Source organism: Mastomys coucha, unplaced genomic scaffold (assembly GCF_008632895.1).
Source record: "Mastomys coucha isolate ucsf_1 unplaced genomic scaffold, UCSF_Mcou_1 pScaffold8, whole genome shotgun sequence".
In the NCBI taxonomy this organism is placed as follows: domain Eukaryota; kingdom Metazoa; phylum Chordata; class Mammalia; order Rodentia; family Muridae; genus Mastomys; species Mastomys coucha.
In genome coordinates this window covers 3,708,281-3,726,459 of record NW_022196914.1, presented here as the reverse complement: position 1 = coordinate 3,726,459, position 18,179 = coordinate 3,708,281, and the positions used below count along the sequence as shown (strand labels likewise).

At 44.3% G+C, this 18,179-nt stretch overlaps 1 protein-coding gene across 1 annotated transcript in view; it reads left to right on the top strand.

The window, feature by feature from the left end:
* The window catches only part of Egflam (EGF like, fibronectin type III and laminin G domains), a 180,401-nt gene that overhangs the window by 145,436 nt on the left and 16,786 nt on the right, over positions 1-18,179 (top strand). The window contains exons 14-17 of the mRNA XM_031360032.1: positions 880-1,123; positions 5,541-5,652; positions 9,042-9,158; positions 11,538-11,718. Of these exons, the coding sequence (XP_031215892.1) occupies positions 880-1,123; positions 5,541-5,652; positions 9,042-9,158; positions 11,538-11,718 (654 nt within the window). The remainder of the gene's footprint in view (positions 1-879; positions 1,124-5,540; positions 5,653-9,041; positions 9,159-11,537; positions 11,719-18,179) is intronic.

Genomic DNA, 18,179 nt, shown 5'->3' with positions numbered 1-18,179 from the left:
TTCACCCTCTTTATAATATCTGACAGTTTCCAAGAAAATATTGGGAAAGTGTACACACAAATCAATAATGTGATAAGACAGTCAGCTCTTGTTTTTACCTCTTTGCCCTTTGATGGCTTATCCTATCTTTTTATGCTATAATATATAAATATACACATGTATGCATATATAGTTGTACATATACATATAATGTACAACCACATACAATGTATACATATGAACATTCAGGAATAATAACTGAAAATTTTAAAGATTTGGTGAAAAAAAAACATGAAGGCTTGAACCTGCTTTAATTTTTCCCAAACTCAAAAACTAAAAACAATAAAATTAGAACTATGATTATAAAAGCAATCAATTTTATCTATAAGTGATTCAGGTTTGAAACTAAGATGCTACCCACGGGAAAATATTTTCGCTATCTCCTCAAATCTTATGTCAGTGGAAGAGTGTAGCTGATCCAATGCTGGCTGGGGACATCTTTGTTTTGCGGAACCTCATATAGGAGAGGTTGATTCTTGTTCACAGGCTACATCACTTCCGGTCAGTAGTGTTAGAGGTTGTTCTGTTCCATAAAGTCACACAGGGAGCAACGTGTCTATCCTGTGAGTCCCCCCTCTGAGCCTTTTTTTTCTATCTAGTCATTGTGTCAGGAGGAGAGGGAGCATCAGAGAAGGAAAGAAGTTTTAGGGGCCAGACATGAGGTACCATATGATAATCCACCCACACTGCACTGGCAGAACTCAGCCATACCACCCATACCCACAGGGCAACCAGGAGATGTAGGTAATTCCCTGCCCAGGAGGAAAAGCACAGCTCCATGCAGGCCACTTGATGGTCTCAGCTACCCAGGGCTCTCTAACACTCTGCTTGTCTCTTCAGCATTTGCCCTGAGCATCCCTCAGTTCAGAGAGTCGCTGAGGTCCTACGCCGCCACGCCCTGGCCCCTGGAGCCTCAGCATTATCTTTCTTTCACGGAGTTCGAAATCACTTTTCGGCCAGACTCGGGGGATGGTGTCCTTTTGTACAGCTACGACACGGGCAGCAAGGACTTCCTGTCTATTAATATGGCTGCGGGCCACGTGGAATTCCGCTTCGACTGTGGTTCTGGGACTGGAGTTCTCAGGTGAGGGCCAAGGCTTTGTGCAACTTCCTCCCCCCAAAGCCACAGCCGCCACTACGACCACTAAATGGCCGCCCACCATCCCCTTCCTGTTTTCTCATTGCCAGTACCTGTGGAAGCCTGTGCGGCTTCTGAACTATGCCAGACCACCTCTCCCTCTCCCTCTCCCTCCCTCTCTCCCTCCCTCCCTCCTCCCACCCTCCTTCCTTCCTTTCACCAAATACTTATCAAACAGGTTTTAATTCCCAGCTTCCATTTGTAGAAAATGACCTTGCTTCCTGTGGGGGCTACAATAACCGATCCCCACCTTACACAGAGGAACATATGTTGGGCGTGTTTCCTTCCCAACTTTGTATCTTTTTTTTTTTTAATAACCCACTGTATCCGGTTAGTGTTTGTCGGTAGGAGACCATCCACTATAGCATGGGAATCCTCCTGGTGCCCACGCCCCACAAAGAGAAGGGTTCTCCCTCCTCCAGCAACTACTAACTGCCAATAGCTCCTTGATGAGGCTTGGTATGGCGCCCCCTGGATGATACCTAGGCTGGCTCCGTCTTGTGCTGTTAACTCCAGCTACTGGGAGTTCACATTTTGCTATAGCTACATGAAATCCAGAAGACATCATGCTACAGCACTCCTCCCTACCTTCTGGCTCTTACAGTCTGTCCCCCTCCTCTTCTGTATTGATTCCTGAGCCTTGGTAGCAGGGGTGGATGGGTGGGGATGGGAACCATACAGTTGTCTAGTGTAGGCTAATCAATGTCTTCTCCGAACTTTGACTGCGTATGCCTCTTTCCCTTGACTACTGCATACTGCAAAAGCAAGGAGTTTGTCTGACCAGTGCTGAGAACAGCCCAGGGCTATGGATATCCGCATAAATGTTTAGGTGTCAGTTTGACAGCATGGCCTCTCGCTGTGCTTCTTTTAGACTACTTTTAACTTTCAAGCTCAAGGGCCCCTAGGCTAATACAGAGGTCAGTGCTGCTTTGTGTATCTAATGCTTCTTTGCAAAGTGCCTGGGTGTTCTGCTTAAACCTTGGTGTGGGCTCTCCCTCTGTTGTTATTTCCAAGGAAACAGCGCCTGTAGCTTAGTGGCTACTCATTTTGCTAGCCTGTCATTTCTAGAAGGCATGTGTGGGGGAGGGAGATGTTACCACAAGCGTTGCTTTAAACTGCTGACTGTTTTCATGGCTGATGGGAAATGCTGTCTCTACTAAGTTCCCACTGTTTTTTTTTTCTTTTTTTTGTCCTTGTGGCGGAGTTTCCACACCAGTTGACCCCTCCCACCCCAGGGAAGGGATGGGACAAACATTTTTGTCCCTCTAGTTATGTAAAACATCTTATATCTCAAGACAACTTTTGTGGGTATTTAATTGATTCAATTTACATATGATTATGCAAAACAGCCCAAGGATTTCACTCAGAACTCTACATCACGTTTAGAGAGGAAGACACCGTGATAATCACCTCATACTTTGAATCACCTTTTCAGAGTAAAGGGTGACCTCAAGATCTGGAGGCACAGACATGCCCCATGCTGCTTTGGAACACTCGCCCCACTCCCACCTGCCTCTCTGCAGCCGCAGATCCCACTTTGGGGGTCACTGGCAACTAGATCCTAAGCTCTCAGATTTCCATTTCATAAGTGTATGCCAATTTTCAACCAGAACTACTTTAGGTTGTTTTTTATTTTGTTTTTTTGTTTGTTTTTATTTTTATAGTGTGAGGTATCCTTTTCCTACCTGTTGGGGAAGGTGACTAGAGAAAGAATCCTTAACTGAATCTTAACTGAAAATAAGTCAAAGGTTACCAGAGATTAAAACGCCATCGGCCTTCCCTTCCCACATCTGTCTCATGCAGCCTGGCAGCAGGGATCTCTATTAGTATTTCGCATGCCTCTTGGGAAGTTATTTATTTTGAAAACTGTTTCAATGAATCCCCACTTAATTAAGAAAATTAGGGGAAAGCCTGCACCATAGGAAATGGTGGAATGGGCCAAGTCATTTTAATTTTAGGAAAAGGGTATTGTGGTCGAAATCATTATGGCTTGACTCAAACATCAAGACGATTGGAATGAGCTCTCGATGGCTGTGATCGATATACTGTGCAGAAGAAGGTATTGGATTGACAGCCAGTGACCTCTGCAGGATAGAAACATGACTAGTATGCTGTTCGTCATTATGGAAATAGACCACTTAAAAAGGCCTGCTTGTTTCTTTATTGCATATTGATTTAGCCAAGGTGATTAAATTCTAATTGCTAAGGACAAATCACAAAAGCATTTGCCTGAGCAGAGGAATCAAATTAGGGGGTGCTGACCCTTTAATAATCACGCCATTGGTATTCTTCATAGTTTTCTAAAGATGATACAGGACCAAAAAGTAATTGGGAGGTTCAGTGAAGGCCAGGAGCTAGGCATTGTAAGAAATAGAAACACAATAATTACATTCTTTCTGCACACTGCACTCCAAAAGGCAATGCGTGAAACTCCTGCAAGTCACACTTGAGCATCGAGTCTTCCCACCTTGACTTAGTAACTGAGCTTTTATGGTCGTTTTAATCCTTCTGAAATCACCAGTAAACACGCAGCCTGCTTCTCCTTGGCCAGATTCTTTGCATGTCACTCTAACAGACAGTTGGAAACATGAAGAATCTATGAAGAGCAGACACTTCATGTGTCACTCTTATTGTGCCTGTGAAGTCTAAGGTCAAGTGACCTGCATCCTGGCAGGGGCCTTCTCTTGTCTCCCCAAGGTGGGGGGGGGGCGGAGGAAGCTAGATGAGTCTGAGAACACATTTGCATGACCATGAAGGAGGGAAGGGACTGAAATCTAGACTCGTATCAAAAACCCAATCCAGGTGATAATTACGTTCATTTACCCGTGAAGCAAACACCATACTACCTAATCAGTCACTCTCAAAGGTCCCAGCTCTCACTATCACGTGGGGATTAAGTTTTTAAATACATGAATGATCTTTGAGGGCACTTCCAAACTAGAGCATTTTTCAATATTCTAATATGAAATTTTTCAAAATGAGACAGACATCGCTTATCTGTAATCCCAGCACCCAAGAGACAGAGGCAGGCATTACTCTGAGTTGGAGGCCACCCTGGTATACACAGCCAAGTTCCAAACCAGTCAGATTTCTGTTGTGATACATTGTTTCAAAAACCAAACAAGATGTTGCTGCCAAGATGGGGTCGTCTGGGAAACATGCTTGCTATGTGCCCTAGTTTGCTTTTTACAGCTGTGATAAAACATCACAACCTACAACAACTTGAGGAAGGAAAGGTTTATCTGGCTTATTCTTCTGCATCACAGCCATTCATTGAAGGAGATCAGGTAATTTACTCCAGCTACACTAGGACTTGGTATCTTTTCTGAAACTCTAAGCCAAGAGAAGCCCTTCATCCATTTAGTTGCTTCATGATGGATATTTGAGCACAGCAACTTGAAAGGTAACTCATATATATACATATATATGTGTGTGTGTACACATATATACACATACACATATATGTGTGTATTGTGCAAATACTATATATGCATATATGTATATATGTATTTGTGTATTTGTGTATAGTGTATATGTATATATATGTGTGTGTATATATCTAAATATATATACATATATGTATATATATATATATATACATATATATATATATATATACTGGTATATATCAAATTTAGCAAAGAAGACACTATGACAGTCACCTTGCACTTTGAATCACCCTTTCAAGGGAAAAGGTGACCTGAAGATCTGGAGGCGCAGGCATGCTTCACACTGCTTCTTCCAGTGCCTATGGTTGGCATCGATTTCATCACAGCCACATTGATGAAATGGTGATGCACACCTATGACATGCTGACTCACGTTAAGAGTCTCCAGAGAAACAGAATCATTGGGGATATAAACAGAGACAGAGAGGAACTAGTGAGACTATCTCATATAATTATGGGGCTGAGGCATTCCGCAGTTTTCTACAGGGAAGCTGGAACCCAAAATAAGTCTATGGTGAACTTCTGCCCAAGCCTACAGGTGTGCCCATGGCACAAGTCTCTGTCTGAGTCCAAAGTTCCACGAACCAGGATACTTGTGATGTAAGTTCTGCCACATGTCTCAAGAGCTAGGAGTAATACTGCTGTCCAAATGCGGGATAAGATGGATGTCCAAATTCCATTCAAAGGGAGAAGTCAGGTTTTCCTGACTTTTCATTCTGCTTAAACCAATGAAATGTTGAATAATGTCCATCTGCTTTGGTGAAGGGCTGTCTTCTTTACTCTGTTCATCAATTCAAAGGTTTATCTCTCAGAAACCATCATAGAGATGCCCAAAACAATTCTATACCAGTCAACTGGGTCTCTTCATCCAGTCAAGTGGATGTGGAATGTTAACATCACATCTTTCTTTCACAGGAGTGAGGATACTCTCAGTCTAGGCCAATGGCATGACCTACGTGTGTCTCGCACAGCAAAGAATGGGATCTTACAGGTGGACAAGCAGAAGGTCGTAGAGGGAATGGCAGAGGTAAGAGGGACACACTTGTTCCTCCCAATGGTCGGTGAGGACCAGGCCATTGTTTTCTGCTGATGTTGGTAGAGAAGTAGCATGAAGGGGGCTTCCAGATGGCTCAGTGGGTTAAGGTGCTTGCCACCAAGGCTGATGAGTTTGATTTCCAGAATCCGTAGAGTAGAAGGAGAGAAGTGTCTCCTGGAAGTTGTCCTCTGACCCCCAGATGTGTATTGTAATACAACATATATGTAAACACACATGTGTGCACATGCACACACACACAAATAAATAAATTGTTTTTTTTAAACAGCATTGTGTACATAGGTTCTAGTGCTGAGTTGACATTCCAGTTCTCCTCTAGACAATGATGTCTATTCTGCTACTATAAAGGGGAATTACAGCAACAGTAATGATTTCACAGGGCTTTTTAGAAGCCTGAGTTATATTTCATTAATACTTAGTGTCTTAGTTAGGGTTTTACTGCTATGAACAGATACCATGACCATGGCAAGTCTTATAAAGGACTACATTTGTTTGGGACTGTCATACAGGTTCAGAGGTTCAGTCCATTATCATCAAGGCAGGAACATGACAACATCCAGGCAGGCATGGTGCAGGAGGAGTGTGAGAGGTCTACAACTTCATCTGAAGGCTGCTAGCAGAATACTGACTTCCAGACAGCTAGGATGAGGGTCTTAAAGCCCACGCCCACAGTGACATACCTACTCCAACAAGGCCACACCTACTCTAACAGGGCTCCACCTCCAAATAGTGCCACTCCCTGGGCCAAGCATATTCAAACTGTGACACTTAGTAACCAGGGCACTTTTAAGAACTTGCTTTCTGTTCTTTTTTACCCTGCCCCTCATCAACCACTGTCCTTGTCATCTATATGATGTGATAGCTGAGATCATAAATCCAGCAGTATAGGGATGACATGTTTGACAAGAACATGCTACAAAACCTGACTCCTGGGCTTCCAAATCTGGCCTCACCAGTTGTGTAAGCTCAGGCTGGTCATCTAACTCCTGAGTTTTCAGTTTTTCTGATCGCATCATTATCCTTAGATCGATGGAGACAATCCTGCTGATGACAACACACATCTAAGAGTGATTGTGAGAATCAGGAGAATTGCATAAGCAAGTCACAGCAGTCCCTAGCACATAGTTGGCTCTACTTTGCTTCATTTCTTACTCTCATTAGTTAATACTGTGCTATTATAGATGCCAGGGCACTTTTCACTATAGTTGATTTTATTTCCGGGGTAACATTCCAAAGGAAAAGAAAATTAAAGAAGAGATGAGGACAATTTGCATGAAACTAGAGGCTACCCCCTTCCTTGTCAGCAAGAGGGTTGGTTCTTCAAAAGCTAGAGTAAAGCTGCTCTCACCCCATTCACTGGACACATTGGAACTCAAAGTCAGAACTTTTACTCAAAGAATAATCTTCTGTTAACTCCACAGCCTTCTTCCTTTCCTCTAATAGTTTCTTTCAGCTCTGGAATCATAGACAATGGAGAGATGCTTCAAAGTGTGTGATGATGCACACTATTGGGCCACCTGAATTCCCAGAAGCCCTTGTGTTTTCTTCATGACTGTGCATTGAAATCAGACCTATAAGAGGCTATGTTTTATCTCACTGGTAATGTGCTAGCCTAGGATGGACATGGACTAGGCCTTATGTTCCATCCCCAGCATTACAAACAGTTGGAGCTAGGCCCTGTACGTACTCCTAGAGATAAATGGAGCATGGTCATCTGTGATCATCTGTCTCCTCTTCACCACCTCTGATGTGATTCCCCAATCCACTCTTCTCTCTCTGACTAATGATCATCCTAGAACACACAGCCCACCTCTTGCTTCAGACTTGTTGACTTTTTGGATTAAGGTCAAAGTCCTAACATGGCTTCTGAGGCATTGCACTACCTGGTCCTCCCAACCCGGTCTGCTTCTTATAACCCTCCCCCTCAACCCCAACTTCTTCCAGTTCCACAGTTACCGCTCTTCCTTGGTCAGCTCTCCCAGTCCCTACGTCTAGGGTGAGGTAAGAGACCTCCCTGTCCTCAGGCATACTCAGAGGAACCTGGACAGTCCTCACCTGCTCTGATCCCACCTACACATGGATTTGCCCATGTGTTCCACCAGTATAAACCCACACAGGACAAGGACTGGGTCTTTCCTATTTGTTAATGTCTGTCCAGCATTAATATATTGTTTGAACACAGTAAGCAGGTACCTAATCATGTTTGTTAAATGACTTAATGATGCTACTATTTTGTATTTGTTTTATCACAAACATGATATCTTTTAAAGTACTAATATGTGTGAGTATCTGTGTATGTATGACTATATGTGCTTACGTGTGTGTGTGTGTGTGTGTGTGTGTGTGTGTGTGTGTGTGTGTGCATGCACACCTATGCAGAGGGCAGGGGTTCAGAAGAGGGTGATGGAGCCCTCAGAGGCATTTGTGAAATACCTGGCTTGTTACATAGTTACTGTGGCCTGAACTCTGATCCTCAGGATGTTCCACAAGCACTCTTAACCACTGAGCCATCTTTCCAACTCCAAGAACACTATCTTGTAGTTCTTAAAGTGTGTTGATGCCCAGCCATCTCAGGTTTTGGTTTATTTCTGCTGCTACGCATGAATACGCATGTTGCTACCTAAGATGCAAGGGAGAACAATGGCAGGCTCTCCAAGAGTGGGAAGGAGGGAAAAACTTCCTTGCCCTTTACATTTATTTGATCACAAGAATCCCAGCCCCATGCCCTCCCTTAATCCTTTGTCTTGGAGAAGTTCTATCCATGCTGTTCCCAAACATAGCAGTAGGCACCTATTGGAATGCTGATAATGCATTCAGCTTTGGGCAAAGTCTAAACACAGAGCATCTCTGCCCTCAGAATAGGCTAGAGTGTCACCAACTGCTCTAGAATGCCATCAATTTATAACAAAGTGTTAGTCCTCACTCCTGCACATGGCCACCAGTGGCTAGCTGCAGCTTCCACTTATGATCTAGACTGAAGGAAGAAGAGAGAAGAATATAGAGACCCACTTCCAAGACCCAAAAGTTCATAGCTTTTCTGCTCCACGATCTCATCAGAGCTCCACTGGTTGGAAGCAGTTTTCCCAAGTAGAAAATGGCACTGCTCACCAATTGACAGTGATGTAGTCTGTACACACATTGGGACGCTTCTGAGATTTGGATATTATGATCTATTTATCCATAATAAGAGTAAGTCTCAGGGAGGCTAGGAAACGTCCTGACATCCAAGGTCAATTACCTCACAGAACAATGTGAAGGTTCAACCAACGCATGGCCAGGTTGCTGTAAACATGGTTCCTGAAACTGTTGTCACATCTGTCCCGAAGTTAGTCTGTTACTTGCTTTTCTTTATGCCTTGACAGGGAGGCTTCACCCAGATAAAGTGTAATACGGACATTTTTATTGGTGGAGTCCCAAATTACGATGATGTCAAGAAGAACTCGGGCATCCTCCATCCATTTAGTGGGAGCATCCAGAAGGTATACTTTCGCTTCCTCGTGCTTGATGTCTCTCTGATTGCACAGAGTGTGAAAATTGTTGTTATCTATTGTGCCTCAGGAAGAGGGTTTGAGAAAATACCAAAATGCTTATGATTTTATTTTTTTAACGCTTATAGTCTAGTTTCCCAAATACCTGTTCCTGGAATTCTGTTCAGTATAGAGTGATTCTATGAAGTCAAGGTCAATTTTTTTTTCCAGAAAAAAAAAATCCCCCAAACTTCTAGGGCCCTCGGGAGAAATAACTGACACCAGAATGCCACAGACACCTGTGTAGCCAGGGGAGGGGCAAGTGGAGGTGGGGAGCAAGCTCCCTGTTCTTAGGCTTTCTCTGAGTTACTGTGTTCTTTGCTCCATGTAAGAGCCAACTGTTATTCCCACCCACCAACGAGCAGTTGCTCCTCATCAATCACACAACCCAGCTCTCGGATTACAGAAACGTGATCCAGAAGGGTGAAGATAAAAGAACTGCTTGGCTAGTGGAAGATGCTGACCCCACTCTCATGTCTCCTATTCATTCTCTTGGGGATGCTCAAGATCCCTCTGGTCGTGAACTTGTGCTCCTTGGCTATAGACATGCAGTGTGACTCAGAGCCCAGACTCGCAGGGCTGCCTACATGGAAGAAAAGTGAACTTGGACCCTAGGTTGGCCTCATCTTGTTTCCGTTTAGTGATGAAGGGTGGTGTGGGGACCAAGGTAGGACTTGTAACAAAGAATGAGAGCAAAAGATAAAGGAACAGTGACACGGAGAAGCAGTGCTACTGTAATTTGAAGACTGTCCCTGGGAAAGGCCCCTGGTGTGTGTCTTCATATCTCACTGCTAGTTCAGAAAAAGTCCGGCCAGCATTTGCTTGCTCTCACATGTCATTTGTTGCTGAGCCACAGTGTCATCGTCATCCCATGTCAGACCTTGGTTTCCTACAAGAGGCATTGGTCACATTTTCACTTAAATTGTGTAAGTTTGAGGTGTGAAAAAGCTCACCCACACGTCTCTCCATCCTCAAGCTTTGCCTCTAGCTCACAGGGCACACAGCCCTCCTTCTTCCCTCTAGAAAGGCATCCTTCCCTTCCTGACTTAGGCACTGCACTGGCTGTGCCCTGTCCAGCAGGAGACAAATGCAGGGCTTGTATTGGTGGGGCACATTCTGCTGAGTTTTGTATTTTTCACTTGCCAAGTGAGAAGATGGAGTTACGAATAGGTTCTTCACTATTGGCTTCTCCCATTCAGGACCTGGAGAGGTTTTCTCCCAACCTCACAACACTCTCTATGGAAGAGGTATAGCTTTGGAAATAGAGGTAGATTCCCAGTAGAAAGCACCTCTGCTAGCCTCTTTTAACATCCCAGGCAATAGGGGATTTCTCCCAGGGTATTTCTTCTGCCAGTTGAAAAACCAGCAGCAGCTCAATGTACAGGGTCATTCTCCATTCTAAGTCAAGGGCTAAAAATGTTGGAAAGAGTTAAGGCACCAAATAACATTTCCCAGAAATACAATACGCTGCCTAGAGCCATTTGTCTGGGAAGACAGAACAGGACTTTGCCACCCCAGAAAGTATATGCATAGTGAAACCAAAAGGGAGCCTGAGCTTTGCTATACTTTTGTAGAGGATGAGAGAAAGGAAACTCAGTAATGTCGAAGAAGAGACACAGAGGAGTGGGTGGGAGAATTAGTCAGGGTCGGGTACTGATTTAGGGAATATCACATCATATACTAGGAAAGTGACTTACTTACAGGAATATGGGTGAGGGGGTCACTCACAGACACAGAAATCACCCCCAAACAATTGTATCATCAAAGCCCACTCTAGCATGGGTGGCGTTTCACAAAAGCCAGAAACCTGGATCATAAAGTACAGCCTACAGGTTGCCCAACAAGTTGGAGTTTCCTTTCCCAGCGGCTCAATTGGTCAGACCCTCTTTTATGGAGTTTGTCTAGTCTCTGTTTCTTCCAGATTTTGGTCTATCTCTGTCTCTTCCGGCCTGTTAGGCCTGGGCATCTTCCAAGCAGCTCAGGAGGCCTGAGAGTCTTTTTTTGTAGCTTGGCTGGTCTGAGAGTGTCTCTCAGCCAGTTTTACTGCTTATATACTCTTGGGAGGAAGAGCCCCAGTGGTCAGTTTCAGGGACTTCTTGAAGCTATTTTGAGTTGTTTACGTCCAGTCTTAAGGAGTGTCCCAGCAGAGGTAACTGATCAGAACAGAAGGCTCTCTTCTGCAGCTTCCAGATACCACGCTCACCTCTTTAAACCGATGAGTCTCCAGATATTCTTTCTATATTAACCACCTTCCCTCTATGTAGCTCGGGTGGGTAAACTGTCAAGCTTGTGTTTCAAGTCTTGGATTTCTTTGTGTTTCTTGATCCAAAGATCATCCTCAATGACCGGACCATCCATGTGAAACATGACTTGACATCAGGCGTGAACGTGGAGAACGCAGCCCATCCCTGTGTAGGGGCCCCCTGTGCCCATGGGGGCAGCTGTCGGCCCAGGAAGGAGGGTTATGAGTGTGACTGTCCCTTGGGCTTCGAAGGCCTGAACTGCCAGAAAGGTACATTTGGGGTCTTACTTTGCTTCTTGGGGGACATGGAAAGCACAGACTGAATTATGAGGACTATTCCTTGTTTTCTTTTCCCCCTCCCATGGTACTGGGACTTGAACCCATAGTCTGACCATATTCAACAAACACTGTCACTGAATTAGATACCCAATCCTTTCTGTAATTTCTTATTGTGAAAGAACATCTCACTAAGTTGCCTGAACTCATTTATAGCCTAGAAAGGCCTTGAATTTACAAACCTATTTCCTCAACCTCCCCAGAAGCTGGGATTACAGACCTGTGTCATAAGGGCTGGTGAGACCAGTACTTTTAAAGGGAATATTGGTAATACAGGTACAGCTATATGGGTCATTTTGATCAACAACTTCAGGAACATGTGTATGAGGTAGCCATTGTATCATATAAGGTACCATAATGGCTTAGGAAGAATTCAGTCAGAAATATCTCTGTTCAAGTAGGTAAATGGCCCCTCTATCCTCTGCCCTGACCCTTCCCTAAGAAAACTCTTGTAGGCTCTCTTCCAAAAGATTAACCTGGACACAACAAAGACTTAAGGATTGATGCATTGTAACTACTCCAAAAACATCCTGGCAAAGGAATACCTTTGCTTCTGTACTGATAAACATTTGGACGCCTTAAAGAGAAATGTTGTTCAAACACAGAAAAAAAAAAAGGAACAAGACTTTAATTCTCCAAACTAAAGTATGCACAACATACTGAACCAGTCTGCCTCAAATGTTCTCAGTTATAAGATGGGAATGACCATAGCAAGAGTATCTACCATCAGGGACTGCAGTATAAACTAAACGAGGGAGTGCATAGAAGTATTTAGAAGAGGATGCGCTGATTACTGAATTATCACTAGTCACTATAATCACTTGATGACAGAAATCAGCTCCCCTAGTGAGCTTCCTTTGGGACCTGTCTGAAAGGTTGGGAGGGCCACAAACCATAGACTCTACTTGCCCCTTCCTGTGCCTACTTACAAGAAAAAGCCATGGTCTTGGCATCTAGAAGTGGCCTGTCTGTACCTGTCCATATATGCCCAGATATGGCTGCACAGACCATCATGTTTCTACCGTGAGAATGGCCTACCTACCCCAGAGCTAGTTTTTGACTAAAGCAAACATCTCTGAAAGAAAACAAGTCAATGAATCTCTGAAAGAATCCACGTTTACTTTCTTCTGGTTTTACTAGTCATAGATGCCTGATTTTACCAAAGGAAGAAAACTCGAAATTTTATAGGTAGGCATTTTGTACATGGGTAGAAGAATTATTTCAGCAGCCATGGAAAATATAAAAGGTGCCAAACTTGGTAGTTAAATAGCTCAGTAGCGTTTATTACATTTAAATGGCTTCTGGAGTTTGTCTGACAGAGCATGGCATTCTATTTTTCTAAGCAAAGAAGAGTAACTGTTTATGAACCTCAGATTGTAACAGACACATTGTTATGGACCTATTAAAAGATGAGTCTTGAAGGAGTGTCTTGTTCAGGTCAGGAGTAACCTATGCCTTCAGAAACTTGAGTTTATAGTCAAGGGAGAGGACCTATTAAAAGATGAGTCTTGAAGGAGTGTCTTGTTCAGGTCAGGAGTAACCTATGCCTTCAGAAACTTGAGTTTATAGTCAAGGGAGAGGGTTCAGTTGATAAAGTTTTTGCTATAGAAGCATAAAGACCTGATTTCAACTCCTCAGCACTCATGTAAAAAGCCTGGTGTGACAGCATTTGCCTTAAAATCCCAGGGCTTGGAGGTGGGGAAAGGGAAATGCTAGAGCTTGTAAGCCAGCTAGTCTTGTGGAGTCAGTGAGCTCAGAGCTCAATAAGAGATCCTGTGCCAAAAATAGATAGATAGATAGGTAGATAGATAGATAGATAGATAGATAGATAGATAGATAGATAATGAAGAGTGACTGAGGAAGACACATGATATCAACCTCTGTCTTACACACAAATGTAGACATATGTACATATGTCAGCATGAACTGTTAGATATGTATGTACATGTGTGCACATAAAGACATACACACATATATACATTGAAAATGAAACTTGAATTTGGGGCTCATCCTTCAATATTGGCCCTATGTCTGATGGGTTGAAATAGACTTGCCACGCTTGCTTCTGATGCTGATTGTCTAAATATATAAGGTCTGAGCTTATGCAAACAGTTAGCTTTGGGGAATAAAGAAAAGGGGAAGGGACATGTTGTGATCTTATTAGCTCTGCATTCTGTTACAGAACTTTGTCTGGATTAGATATAAAGTGTTCACATACTGGCTCTTGGACTCTAAGCTCATGTCCAGTGAATAACAGATCTCACTAGAGTGGCAAGACCTGGGCAAGAGCTAAGGGAGTGAGACATGGCAGGGAGCACATCGCTTTTTTCTGGAACATCAGGCTAGAAGCTGATGAACCATCATCCACCCTGCATATTGCCCTAGTATGCCTGCCAGCTCTGAAGTGAAAATACTGTTAAGGAAAAGGAAGCTTTGCAAAGACCAGGAAGGCTTGCATATGGGAGGTATCACCTACATCCCGTATTTCCTCTCCTGTGACAATGACTTGGGAGGATTAAAGGGGCTCTGTGGCAGTTTCTTCAGGTTGCTGTGGGCACATAACTGTGGATGGTATCCTACATGCTGCTAGGATGTTGGGCATCTTCTCCATTGGAAGGATGGGGGGAAAAGGCAAGAGAAATCATCAGTGATCATATTCCTTAGAAAGGGAAGATACTGAGACACAGTAAGCTGGGCAGATCCAAAGCTGGAAGAACCAAGAATGTTTGGAAGCCCTCTGTGGTTATCAGGGAGAATCCTGCCTCAATCAGCAAAGGAGTCTTTTACCTGGGTGTTTTTTGTTTTGGTTTGGTTTGGTTTGAAATGCCTTTGGTATGTTTGTTTTTTCATTTTTATCTTTTTATGGAGAACTTCAGTTCACACAACTCACTCTTCCACACGAATTCTAAGAGAGTTTGCTGTACTTGGAGTGCCCCCTGGGCGAGCACAAGGCACAGTTGTTTTTTCCTGGGGTCCACCCATCCCCATAAGCAAACAAGTTGCCCAAGAAAATAACTTGTCAGCTGTGATGCCTGCCCTTCTTCAATTCTGAGAACAGCTGGGTCTCAGGTGGTGCAGAATCAGGCAGGGCCACTAGATGGAGACATTTCTCCATGGCAGGTGGACTGTTCACCATAACACAATGCAATAACCTTGGGGGCCCAGCCTGAGCCTAGGGCATAACATTCCTGAGCGAGGCTGGGTCTTCAGAGATCCTTCTTCCCTGAGCAATGCTGACGTAATGCTCCTAAAGCACTTGGGATGCTTTGTGTTGAACTTAGCAGATTTGTATATGCTAGAGCTGATTTGGGTGATTAAAAAATATATATATATTTTGTTTCATTGTGTAGGAAAATAGCTTCAGTAGATATGAACCCCAGTTTAAAAAGACTGTTCATAAAAACATGTTACTGAAACACGTAAGTCATGCACACTGCTGGGGATTTATTTTCTTAGGTACGCCATTAAACACTGGAAATGGGTGTGTTTGAGATACAGTGGTCTTTAGTTAGTTGCAGGGCTAGTTGGATGGACAAAGATTGTGTGTGTGTGTGTGTGTGTGTGTGTGTGTGTGTGTGTGTGTGTGCGTGCGTGCGTGCGTGCGTGTGTGTGTGTGTGTGTGTGTGTGTGTGTGTGTATCATACCTGCTAAATCAGTTTGTATAGACCTTATCCAAAATGCTTGAGATCAAAATTGTTCCCAGTTCCAGACTTGCCTTTCGTAGAGTTTGGAATATTTGCATATACATAAAGAGATACCCTGAGGATGGGACCCATATCTAAATATGAGATTTACTTGTGGTTTATTTATAAACTCTTTCTGTAGAACCTGGAAGCAATTTTCTGCAGCATTTTTAGTGTGCCCACCTTTTAACGGACCAGCACCACATTCTCGGGTGTGGAATTTTCCAGATGTCAGCACTCAAAAAGCTTCAGTTTGAATTTAGGGATTGGATGTGCTCAGCCTGTACACTTAAGAATTGCGTACCGAGTAAACTGCCTTTGAAGGGTGTACCCACCCTGAGAGCCAAGCAATCACTGAGCCTGGTCATTCCCTGGCCCTGAGGTGTACCTAGAAGCAATGTTGCCTACCAGCCTTGTGGGTGTTGAGACAGTGAGTCCATGACACCCACCCTCATGGACCTACCCTCATGGTCCTTTCTATTGAACTTCGTCTGTTTTGAGAGAGCTGTCCTTCATCTCTCACATGGTGGTTTCTCTTGGGTGGGTGGTGTATGGAACTTGCACATGGGAATTCTACTCTTCATTGGCAGTTTTTGCACAACCTGACCCCATGTGTTTTCTCATTCAGATGCGAGTGAATGGCAAGGTATTTTCATTAAGACATGAGTCAGGCCACTGCCACAAAAGAATGAACACAGGAGAGGCTTGGTCTGAAGGTTAGGTTAAAGTATAAACATGTTTACAATAAAACTTAAACCATGAAGGTTGGGAAATGAGCTCAGTAGTCCCTTCTGGAACTGGCGGTGTTTTGAATGGAACAGCTTTTTACCTGCATGCCTTCATGCGCTGACTAACTTAAGGGCATTGTGTGGTACTTAATGGCATGGTTTCTGGAGAATGCCTTGCCCTTAGTTAACCACAAGAAAGCTTGCTTTCCAGGCTCCAGCAAAGGGCAGTGGGGGAGTGTGTGGCAGGTCCGCTTATTGTTCCTTGATTGTGTGCAGCCTGAAGAACACTTGACTGCCAGTAGGTTGCCACCATTTTTCAAGGCATAGTAAAAAAGGTGGGTTGAAGGTAGTGTGGGAATAATGATAACTATCTCTAGTTCTCTGCCACCCTCAAGTGCAATAAACTTAAGGGTGAACAACACCAGTCACGCCCTGAAGAAACCGCCCATCTTCCATCCTGTGGTGGATCTTCACAAGGCTTTGTGAAGCAGGCAGGCCTGGTTCCCAGTGATCTCTCTAGAGGACAATGTCTGTGAGTGCTGACTCTCCTCTTTTCTTTCATGCTGGCACCTGGCAGAGTGTGGAAACTACTGCCTCAATAGTAAGTACAGTAAGGCCTGGAAGAGACTGAACTGCTTGTGCTCCTGCCAGAGCCTGCCAGCTTTGACCAGGCCATGAGCACAGTGCAGCCAACACCAGGGAGAAGGGAAATGGGGTGAGCGGGAGTGGGCATCAGACACACTAACCAAGGTACCAGGGACCTGTCTTCCAGAGTGGACTCCCAAGCTGGCTTTTTCCTAGTTGTGTCTCAGAGAGTACTGAGGTAGGCGGTCTAGCCATCAGGCAGCTAGACTTCACTCTTGCAGACAGACGCCTCCCGGGGTTCTGTTTGCAGAGCAGGCTCATGACAAACACAGCATGATCATTTCAAGAAGTCCAAAGAGAATGATGTCTGTTGGCCACAGGCCCACAGACAAGGCCAACAACAGCAGCGATGGGTCCTGGCTGTACCTCTTCCCCTGGAGTGAGCAGGACCACACTGGGGCCCTCTTGGTTATGTTTAGCCGAGGGTCAGACTCCTATGCCAGTCAGCTTGGGCACCCTCCTCTTGCTTCCTTATTAGCACACAGTTCCTGAAATAAGGGACTGGCCCCTCTACCAAGAGCTCCCACCCCCTCCTCTTTTCCTCTCCACCCCTTCCTCTTCCTCCACCCTGCACTCCTGCCACCCCTACCCCACCAGTGCTGCTCCGAGTCCTGGGAGCTCATCCCTCCAGTCCTTCCTTCCCTTGCTTTCCCACGTCCACAGTGTCTCTGCTTTCCCAGCCCATGGCTGTCTACACACTAACCCTTCTCTTTCTCATTCTCTTTGTATGTTTAAAAGTCAAATGGAAACTCTCCCACTGCTCACAATCAAATGATAGATTTCTCTTCCTGGGTGTGCAGTCCTTAGGCAATGTCTTCTTTGTATCAACCATGTGTGTTCTTGGAGTTATAATTGTCTCGTAAGCCAGTTATTCTCTCATCCTACATACTATTGTTTTCAATGTGAGATCTACTCTACCTTGGTTTTTTTAAGCGGTTATTTCTGTATTTTTCCAAAGAGGAAAGTGGGATAGTGTAGTTATTTCTCTAGCCGAAATCCGCTCCATACACCCTAGTGTGTCACACCACACACACCTGTTCTTTTGATGTCTATGAAAGGGTGATGTCTTAGGGGGACCAAGGGGTGAGAAATGGGGAGGAAGGAAGTTCGTTTCTAAAATACTGGAAAGTAGGTGGGCAGGAGCCAAAATGAGGCAAGCACCTCTGGTTCTTGGCCTGCCTTGTCCTAGCTAGGGGGATCGGCCCTTACTGTCTCTCCTTTGCCTTGTTCTGAAATGGGAATAGCCAGGCCTGAGTCTGGAGTGAGGGCTTCATCAAATCTCACCCAGGAGGATTTAATGCTTGACCAAAAAGTCAGAAGCTGTTCCACTGCACTTCTC